This window comes from Sturnus vulgaris, chromosome 17 (genome assembly GCF_052056855.1).
Source record: "Sturnus vulgaris isolate bStuVul1 chromosome 17, bStuVul1.hap1, whole genome shotgun sequence".
Taxonomy (NCBI): domain Eukaryota; kingdom Metazoa; phylum Chordata; class Aves; order Passeriformes; family Sturnidae; genus Sturnus; species Sturnus vulgaris.
Genome location: NC_142259.1, coordinates 11976688 through 11987321, shown reverse-complemented (window position 1 = coordinate 11987321; position 10634 = coordinate 11976688). Strand labels below are relative to the sequence as shown.

General features: G+C 53.2%; 1 protein-coding gene across 1 annotated transcript in view; it reads left to right on the top strand.

Moving 5' to 3' along the window:
* The first annotated feature begins 412 nt into the window (after positions 1 to 412).
* Positions 413 to 10634, top strand: part of KCNB1 (potassium voltage-gated channel subfamily B member 1) — a 99085-nt gene continuing 88863 nt past the window's right edge. The window contains exons 1-2 of the mRNA XM_014876091.2: positions 413 to 624; positions 2255 to 2905. Coding sequence (XP_014731577.1) covers positions 2339 to 2905 — 567 coding nt within the window. The 5' untranslated portion in view covers positions 413 to 624; positions 2255 to 2338. The remainder of the gene's footprint in view (positions 625 to 2254; positions 2906 to 10634) is intronic.

The window sequence follows — 10634 nt, the reverse complement described above, 5'->3', positions numbered from 1 at the left end:
TGGTCAAGTTTTATTCCCAATTCTTCCTTCCACCCCTTTCTGGGTGATCTTGTTTTTCTACACCTTAATTTCCCTCAAAAGGAAGGTAGTGACCGACTTCCTGTAAGAAATTCCTAAATTTACAGCCGATATACAGCTGTGTGAAATACTAGGCAAATGCATTGTTTGGGATTTCAGAAGGCAACCTCTCAGGAAGATGTGGGCATTCAAACACTAAATACAATAGTCTAGCACTGACATTGAGAACACCGGGCATCAGGAGCCAGGCACGGGCGGAGAGATTCATAGAAAACGGGGAAAAGCAGCGCTGGGGGTCATTTTTCCCAGTTAATGACATAAAATCAGACAGCAGGCTCCAATTTCAGGAACTGTCACCGGAGTCCAGGAGCCACGAGCAATCAAGGCAAGGAGAGGGCACAGCTGTGTACCCTGGTACTCCAGTCCAAACAGGTGAAGTGCATTAAGTGACACTAATTGGCACTAACGGAGCTCGAGGGTGAGGGCCATTTTTCCTGGTGGGAGAGAAGTAAAGACACGGCAGGGACAGCCTGGCATAGGAATACTTGGATTGCAGCGCTCTTGCCTGGAAAGTCGACATTTTCTCTGTTTCTGCTGTGTTTTCAGGTTAGTAAATGCTGCTTTACATTATATTTATAGTCCTGATCGGCAGCAGAGATCCACGGCCGTTCCTCCTGTCTGTTTCTGCAAATCTCCGCAGCCATGGTTGCGGGCTCGTTCCTTGGCCGAGGGGCAGCGGGGTGGGGGCGAGGGCCCGGTCCGCCCTCACAGCCGGGGTGATGCGAAACCTCCCTGGGCTGCGCTGTGCCCGGCTTGGCTCGGCACGGCTCGGGGAGCGGCGGGGGCCGTGCCGGGCTGCCCGGAGCTGTGCGCTGCCCGGAGCTCCGCGCTCCCCGCTTTGCTGTGCCGCACACGGCCGGGCCGGGCTCGGAGCGCGCTCGCAGCGGAGCGGGCTCGGAGCTGAGCGGGCCGGGCTCGCTGCAATGCTGGGCTCCAGCTCACGGTGGAGCTGCCCGGCCCCAGCCCCGACCCCTCCGCCCCGCGCCGGGACAGCCGCGCACGGCCCCGCCGGAGCCGCGGGCTGCACTTGTTGATCCCGTGCCGAGGCTGCACCGGGAGCACCGGGATTTTCCTTTGTGCCTGCCCGGAGAGAGGGCTGGGGGCGGGCGCAGACGCGGCTCCGGTGCTGGCTGTGGGTAGGAGTAAGGAGCCGCAGCCGAGGGAAGGCCTTGGAAAGCTTCCTGCCGAAGGATCCGATTTACCTCGTTTCCCTTCCCCTCCCCCTGGGCTCCGCGGACAGCCGGGAGCGCCGCCGCCATCCCTCCGCCTTGAGCCGCCCGGGGGGGATGCGAGCGGGGCCGCCCCTGCCGCCCGCCCCGCCGCAGCATGTAGCCGCCCTCGGCCCCGCACACCCCGCACCGCCTCGCCGGGAGCCCGCAGGAGGAGGTAGGTGAGGGCTGGGCTCGGGCCGGGCCATGGGAGCCTCTCCCCGTGCACGGCGGTGGGGCCGGGAGGTACCGGCAGGGTCCGATTTTGGGGCTGGGGGGAGCCGGGCCGGGGCCGAGCCCCGAGCTGTGCACGGGGGAGCCGCTCCTGCCTGTGACGGGGTTTCTCTCCGTGCCATCTTGTGTAAGCAACAGTGCTCGGAGCTCTCAGGAGCCACCGGGCTCCCCACGGCAGCCTCGGGGATTTTTCTTATTCCCGTTTTCGTCGCTTTCCCGGTGATGCAGAGGCCGGTGTGGGGGGTTTGGGGGGCGTCCCTGGGCAGCCCAGAGAAGACAGAGCGCGTCTGTAAATCCTCCCTTTTCCCTGCCCTAGCTCTTTCCTCGGGAAATCTCGCAGGCTGGAGTTACCGAAAGCCTCCGGATCTCCCCGCAGCCTGCACGGCCAGGCAGGGCGGGGGCACCGGGGGCCGCTCGGGACACGCGGGGTCCGGCGGGGCCGGGCGCTCCGGGATGGGAGCCCGGGGCCAGCGCAGCCCCGGGCCGGCACCGAGAGGCTCTGGGGGCCGTGCCCACCTCCGCCGGGCGGGGGCCAGCCGGGGCGGGGTGGGGGGGGACCCCGGCCGCCGCCCGGGGGAGCTCGGCGGCAGCGGCCGGGCGGGCGCACGTGGAGCGGGCCGGGCTCGGTGCCGGCTCGGGGCCGCGCTCGGTTCAGCACCGGCGGGCGGACAGCGGCAGCGGCACCGCCGCCCCCCCCGCGCCGGGCGGGGACCCACGCGCGGCCTCTCTTGCAGCTCCGGGGCATGGAGGGGAAGGAGAGGTGAGCAGAGCCGGCCCTGCCCCGCACCTTGCAGCGTCCAGCCCGAGCGGGACCAGCGATGCCTCTGGGGATGAATAAGCATGGATCTCGCTCTACTACCTCTTTGCCTCCGGACCCCACCGAGATCGTCAGGAGCAAGGCCTGCTCCCGAAGGGTCAAGCTCAACGTGGGGGGGCTGGCCCACGAGGTTCTCTGGCGGACCTTGGACAGGTTGCCGCGGACCAGGCTGGGTAAGCTCAGAGACTGCAACACGCACGACTCGCTCATGGAGATCTGCGATGACTACAACCTGGAGGAGAACGAGTACTTCTTCGACAGGCACCCCGGGGCATTCACCTCGATCTTGAACTTCTATCGCACCGGCAAGCTGCACATGATGGAGGAGATGTGCGCCTTGTCCTTCAGCCAGGAGCTGGACTACTGGGGGGTGGATGAGATCTACCTGGAGTCCTGCTGCCAGGCCCGCTACCACCAGAAGAAAGAGCAGATGAACGAGGAGCTGAAGAGAGAAGCAGAGACCCTGAGGGAAAGGGAAGGGGAGGAATTCGATAACACTTGCTGTGCTGAGAAAAGGAAAAAGCTCTGGGACCTCCTGGAGAAGCCCAACTCCTCCGTAGCGGCCAAGGTAAGAGTTCCACATCTCGTTGTCTGCTGGCTCCCGACTGGGGATGCTCACCTGAGCTGCTGCCCTCGCTTCGGTGTCTGGGCACTTGTGGCTGGATGGATGGTGTGAGTGAAGGAGAGGAGGGCCTCTCATGCAAAAATTAATTTCAGTGGTTTTTGGGTGGTTTTGGTAGTTTGGAAGGGATCTGGTTTGAGCGTCGCTGGGGCTGCTCCGTGTGGGAGAAGCTCCTCTGAGCAGTGGCTCTGTGTGCTGACTGCTATGGTTGGACATTTTGGACTTGATACCCGCTGGCCTGTGTTGGTGCAGTTTGTAACAGGTTTCTTTGGGCCTAAAACGTGTGAGTCTTCTGCTGCTTAACCAAATTGGCTTTCAAGAAGCCACCTCTGCTTAAACTCTTAGACCCAGGTGCAGTGAGGAAATAATGCCTTCCATTCCAGGGCTTAATTTAATTTTTTTTTTTTTGTGGTGAAATGTGTCTGCTAGTTATTTGTATCACACACGCCTAGGCTGCGTGGCTGCTAAAGCTGGTGTTTGGATTTTATCCTTTACCTGATTCCAGCCTTTTAAAGTCTTGCCTGTGCAAGTGATGCAGCTTTGTCTCTGTCCATAGCTGAAGTGCTGCTTACTCTGTAGTTGGCTCCAGTGGACAGATCTACTTGAAGGCATTTTGAAGATAAGATCCATGTTGGGAGAAACCAATGTCAGAGTTGGCTCTGGTAATTTAGCTGCCTCATGTTAGTCACATTTTCTTTAGTGAGGAAAATCTCTGCGAACACAGTGATTCAGTAACCATGGGGACAAAAGTGAAGGGGGAGAGGTTGAAAACTGTGGGATGAATAACTGAAAAGCATGAGAGACTGAGCAGTAGGGACCAAAACTTGAATTTTCTGTATTCCCACATCCTCGCTGTATGGCACAGAAGTCACAAGAAGCCCTGGCTACCTCTGTAATGTGTCTGTACAAACATCTGCAAACACCCACCTTGGCTCCATCCCTTAGCAAGCCTGGCTTGGATGGGCTACTTGTGCAAACAGACTTCTTTACCTCTTCTTTTCTCTTCTCAAAATGTTGCACATCATGAACCAAGAGCTTGTATGAAACTTTGGGGAAGGGATTTGATGAGGTGTTGACTGGCTCAGCCCAGCACAGGAAGGGGAGCCATGGTCTGCCTGCTGAACCCATTATCACTTTTTTAATGTCAAACAGAGCCCCAGAGTGTCTCTATCTCTCCAGTGGCACAGATGACACTGTGATGAACACATTAATAATTTATAAGGCTCCTTTGGCACAGTCCTGGAATCCTGAAACACAGGCCCCAGGCTTTGCTGTCTGTGGCACTGACCCAAAATCCATTAGAGACTGTTGATGTTCATGATTTATTGTATATGAGCAAGGGTCATTCTTGCCAAATAAGTGTCTTTTGAGATTTATAAATGAAATACTCTAGCTTCATTTTCTGAGAAAATTCTCGGAGTAAGTGCACCCGGCATTGCAGGCTCTGGATTAATTGAGAGGGAATGGTAATGCATCATTGCCCTGAGCATTTAGAGCTGCCATTCTGTGCCTTCATTACTGCAATGGAACTGATGCTGTGTGTTCTCAAATCTCAAATATTCCAACAGTTCCCAAACACAGATTCCCAGTCATTTCATGTGTCAGCAGGGCAGAGAGGCCTGATGAACAATGAGCTTAGCAGGCAGGGACAGCAGCCCTGCTAAGCCTGTCCTGATCCGATTTGCTCCCTGCTGGTGGATCGCCTTTCCCTCGTGCCAGAGTGTGCCCTCTGCTCTGATCACCTTCCTGAGAATTCAACCCACAACTGAGTAGGTTGGACTCACCCCTCGACCGGTGCTGGAAGGACATGGGGACAGTGACTTGGCAGGCTGAGCTGTTACCTGCCCTCTCCAGCTGTGCCCAGCTCCTCCAGGCTGTGTGTGCTGAACCTGAGCCCCTGGCTGGCAGCTCCTGCCACTGTCCCCAGCTGGCTGCTCGGTGCAGCACTCTGCACACCTCGGGGCACCTCTGCCACCTCTCCTGAGGCCGGGCCCCCTCTGCTTTGCCAGGTCTGGGAGCCCAAGCTGTTCCTGTGCAAAGGGAGCAGAGTGAACTGCTGCGAGGTTTAATGTCACGCCAGGGTCCTAAACGCTCTTGGAGAAATCTGAATTACTCTTGTTCTTGTTCTACTCACTGCAAAGGGTTTTCCATCCAACAAATACGAGATACCTTCATGTTCTCTTTAGGAAGTCCGGAAAATGGACACAGGTGCACCCCCCCAAGCCAAACCAGGATCTTTGGCTGCATTTTAACATTTTCTGCACAGCACCTCCCCTGACCCCTCCATTCCAGCCTACTCCAGAGTTACACTGGGACCAGTTAAACAGAGAGAGTTGTGTTTTATTTGTTTGGTTTACAGGGATTTGGGTCTGCCTTTTTTTAAATTCTTGGATGTTTTTTGTCGGTTTTGGTTTTTATGGATTTTATTTTTATTATTTATTTAAATGGGACAATATATGGCATACCCCAAGGTGTGAAATAGCATTCAGATAAAAGAAGGAAAATCCCTCAGACCTTCATTTTTGTTGCTTTCTTATCCACTGGAGATCTACCCGTGTCTTCTGGTTACCCTGTCTGGCTTTTAACTCAAACACCTCATGGCAAGCAGGCTCTTATTTATGTTTGCCCTGTATGTGAGTGGAGAGAACACTCCTGGATTTTGCAATTCCCATTCCCTGAGGGGCCCCAGGTTTGCAGAGGAGGTGCTGGGGGTGCAGCAGCAGAGGGCAGAGCTGCTGTCCCTGGGCTGCACCCACAGCTCCTCTGTCCCTCTGGGAGGTGTCAGAGCCACAGCCCTGCTCCAGCTCCAGTGCCCAGACTGGTTCCAGTTCAGCCCCAGCGCCTCGGGCTGGGCTGGTCTATGCTGCCCTGCACTCACCTGCCGGGGGGAAACCCCTGTGTGCAAAATGCAGCCCTCGAGGGACTTGCCCTCTGTCAAATGGAAAAAAACCCCAGGCAGTTATTAAATTAAACTCATCTCCCTCTAACCTTAGAATATATTTTAAAGGCTCTGATTCTCCCATTTCCTGTGGTTATTTGCCTGCATATCCCTGGGAAACATCCACTGCAGGCTTTGTGGATGCTTTCTCCTCTTCCTGCAATCACTGTTTTTGCCTGTTTATGCTTATTTTTATCATTCTCCCAGTCTGTCTTAATAGTTGGCTGGTTGATTCTTGGTTTTGTTTTTTAAATAGTATTCTTCATGTACTTTGGTGTACTCACAACATCCATTTTTAACCACAGAGGACTCTGGTGCTCACTCCTGTCATGGTTTACTCGGGAAGCTGACGAGGTGCAGATATTTTCTGGAGTAGCTCTTGCACTTTGTTGCATGGCAGTTTTCCTTTAGTCAGGAAACAGAAGCAGCTCTCCAGAAGCCAAGCAGAACTGCTGCTGTGCCTCGGGGCGTGGTGTCCCTGCCAGGGCAGTAGTGGTTAGCACTGCTCCAGCGTTCTGCTTTGGGGTTTTAATCCTAATTGCTCCTTCCCTTGCCAAGGCTGAGCTTGGGCAGCTGGTTCCTGTCACCCTCAGCCCAGCTACCAGGCCTGGCTTGCCAAAGTCCCTCTGAAGCTGTGGCTTTCCACTAGCTAAGGCTAGTTAGGGTCCATGGGTTATCCCCCTGGGAGAACCAGCCTCGCTGTAATTCCAGCTGGACTTCATGTGGTATCCTGAAAAAGAAAGGACTGCAGTTGTTCAAGCTCTCCATTATAAACAAATAACAAATTAGACCAACTCAACATCTTAGATTAATGTCCGTGGTTCTGGAAGCTCTCTGATCACCTGGACCTTTCCAGCAGCTCTGCAGGAACATTGCCCTTTTTGCTTCTTAAGAGGAAAGTATTTATTTTCCTCATTTAGTCCTTACAAATGATTTCCTCGATCAATATTTGAGCAATTAGTGTTGCATGGGATGTGGGGGGGGGAAGTCTGCTCGTCTTACAGACTCCTCTGCATGTGCTGGTTTCATCTATTTTTCTCTTGCTGTCCTGAAGGCTGAGAAAAACACGATGACATCACCCACTTTGCAAAAAGCTTCTCTGCATATCTGCATGTCAAGTAGGATGTGCACTTCCTTTCCTCCTCGCTGCCTCCACTTCCCACTTGTCCCTGTCCTGTTGGGAGCTCAGCTGCAGTGATCCCTCCCTCCTGACAGGCTATTTCTCATCTTCTCCTCTGCTCCTGCCATGCCTTTGCCACTGCAATAATATCACATTTATCCTTGAAAACATGCAACTCCAATTCGGTAATCTCATTATGCATGCCTCTACATTCCTTGAACAGCTTTTCTCTGCTGCCCACTGCTCCCTGCTGCTAATCTCTGGCTGCATTGCTTAGGGACTGGGGAGGATGCTCTGTAAGCTCTTTTCTTATTATTGTTGATAGTAGTGACAAAATAAGAATGATAAAAGCCTCTTGGAGATGCGTTTGCTACATCTAGAGCATTCTTCCCCCACATGGGCTTTCTATTCCTGGCCCTCCCTTATGGTGTGCAGTTTTCATTCATCTCTAAACCTGCCTGAATTTAGCATTTCGCAGAGGAAACCCCTCTCCCGAATTGCAGGGGTCACATCTCAGCCATGTCCTGTCTGTCTCCAAGGGTCCCACCACAGGGCAGATGTTGGCTTTGACTATTAAAGGCAGATTGCCCATATTTTGCCTCCATCTGTAACTTTTTTTAGTGTGATAGAGCTACTGCCTTGGCTTTTTTGCTATATATAGGAGACTTTCCCTTCATCCAAAATGAACTCATATCTTCAGAGAGCCTCAAAAGCAGAGCCTCATTGCAAAGCCTCTCCCCTGGGTTCAGGGATTTGTCACTTTGGTCTGGAGCTTATCACTGGGCTCCTGGCACAGCCCTGTCCTGTGAACACACACGAGATTTCTGTTCTGGATCCATCTCTTTTCATCCTGCAGTTGCTTTCTGGGTCTTGTCCTTCCACTGGACTTAAATCTTTTGCCTGGGGAGCCCTAATTCCTATGTTTAGTTCCCTGCAATGTCCTCTGTGTCTGTCTCACCAGTGGACCTTCCCACAGTGTATTGCTGTGCTGCCAGTTCCCAGAACTCCTCTCCATTAGAGCCTCCACAAATTTCCAGCTGGGGGGAAAGCCCCCAGCCACAGCCCAGTAAACCTGCCAGCTTGGTAGTTGTGTCCTGTGATTTTTTGCTGGCTCTGAGGGACTTGCAGGGGTCCCTGTAACACAGCCTGGCTCACAGCACTGCATCCTGTATCCCTCTGCCAGCACTGAGCTTGTTCTGAGCTCCCCACGTGGGATCCCCACCTTCCAAAGGTGATGCTTTCCCCAGAGCTGCTATTCCAGCCCCTGGATCCAGACAGGCATTGCCTGGCACTCCTTGCTCAGGATGGTTTGGGTTCAGCTGTTTCTGATCCCAGCCTGCAGCTCTGCAGCCTCTGGAGAGTTCTATAAAAGGAAAGTTAATTGTTGGGCTTTGCATTTCCTTTGATGTACTCACCATCCAGTCCATGGAGTACCAGTGTGCATGAACACGTGTGTGTTGGCACACTCCTGGATTTTGAACTTCTCTGCAACTTCCTGCTAGGAGAGCCTGCAGTGAGTTTGTGCTCCTGCCTGAGCATCCCCATCCCTGAGAGCCCGCCTGCTTCTGGGGGGAAGTGACAAGCTTACATGCTTGGGCTGAATTCCTTGGAGGATGTGTGCTATAGAAGTATAGTCTATGCTATTTTTAAAGCAGCAGCTCTCATTTGTACCTTTGGAAAAAAATCTCGGAGAAATTATTTCCCCTCGCTGCTCAGTGTTCTCCCATCCTGTTCAGCCTGAGAGCAGACAGGCTTTGAGGTGCCAACACCACCAGTCAAAAAGTAGAAAATCTTGCAACAATGGAAAATTCCTGTTTTGTTCAGCTGTAACTGCAGAGGTTTAGTAATAATGGGATTCAGAATGAAAGGGCTGGACCCAACCCTCAGGCTGTGCTGGTGTGATGTGCAGGTGCAGCTTTGGAAGTACCTGTGTAAAACACCTGCCCTCTGTGACCAGCACAGTGTCCAGAGCTGGCTCTGCAGAGGCACTCCAGAGCTCTGTGGAAAAATCCATTCTTCTCTTAACTCTTCTTACACAGTGAATAAATATCCTTGCTGTCACATTCTTCCTTTTGCCCATTTCTCCAATCACAATTTCCTTCTGATTTCTCATGATGTCAATGCCCCCGTGGAGAGGAATAACCCAATGTTACTTTTACAACATGAGCGTTGCTATTTGTCATTGCTAATGGCAAAATATTTATGTCAAAGAAAGTTCACAGCTGATCACTTAGTTCTTACAATAAACACAGTCACTAAGGTTTACTCTGTGGAGAGATCTGGCAGCAGCAGGAGCACAATGGGGCCACTGTGTTTGAGCAAGGCATTAATGTGAGCTCAAGGAGCTCGACATCTGTGTTGTCATGTTTGGGCAGACAAGGCTCAGATGTGATGGGAGGTGTGTGGTTTGGTTCCTACATCGGCTGCAGGCTCAGCTCCCTCCTGGGCTCTGGGGCCAAGGGGAGCTGGGCACAGGCAGAGCTCCCTGCCCACCCCTCTAGCCCTGGCACTCCATCCTCAGGCTGCCCTGAGTTCAGTCCCTGGGGAGCAGCCTGGTGTTCACCTCCTGCCCTTCCCAGCACTGCAATCCTAAACCTTGTAGGGATTCCCCCCGAGCTTTCTCCCTGGTCTCTGCTTTCTCCCCACTGTCCTTGCTTCTCTTTTGGCCTCTCCTGTCTCCCACACAGCCTGGCACTGCTGAACATGTTTACAGCAGCCCTTGGGGAGGTCTTGTGATTTCTAATGAAAAATTCTGCCCTTTGTTGCAGGGATGGAGGGCTGAGGTAAGCACTGTGCCCTGGTGCCTGGCTATGCCCCCTCCCCAAGCACCAGATTCCCAAGCAGATTTATTTTCTAGGTCCCCAATAACAGCAGCAGCCCCAGTCCTGCTGCTGTGGAGGGTGAAACTCCCGTGGAATGTATTGGGAACAGATGAGTATTACAGTGTCTGTGCTCATCAAGCAAAGCCCTCAAAGTGCTTTGAAAAGATGGATTAGTTAAGGCCAGGACAAACCTGTGGTATGTGTATTATCCCCATCTTAGAGTGAGGAGGTGACCATGGCCCAAGGTCAGTGAGGAGGGCTGGGGGGCCCTGGATTCCCTCTTTTCCTGGTCTGGAAGAGCTTCCCTGGTCCCTGGCACTGCCCAGCATGAGATCCCACAGAGGGAAAGGGGCTGGCAGCTTATCCAAGGGGATGGAGAGAGAAAACAACCCCCTTGTCTGAGCACAGGTATTCCCACTGAAATGAGCCCAGCCTCAGTAAAGGGCTGGAAACCTTTGTCGGGTTTGAGGGATGAGTAGTTACAGAAAAATTGCACGTTTTCCTCTGCTAGAACTAAAGCAGAGGGTCTGTACTGGGCTGTTTCATGCAGCTCTAGGGAGGGGAGGCTGCTGAAGTGCTTTGAGCAGCAAGGGAGTGCAGATGTCAGACTAAAACACAAAAAAGCTGTGTTGTGAAATGACCAAATAAATCCGAATACATACCTGCTGCAGCATATATTGATATGTGTGATTGTATATTAAACCTGCCTATCCAGATGGGGATTCCTTTATACCAAACTTGACCTCTGTAAGGAAGGTATTAATTTTCAATTAAGAGCTAATCTGTGCAAGCAGC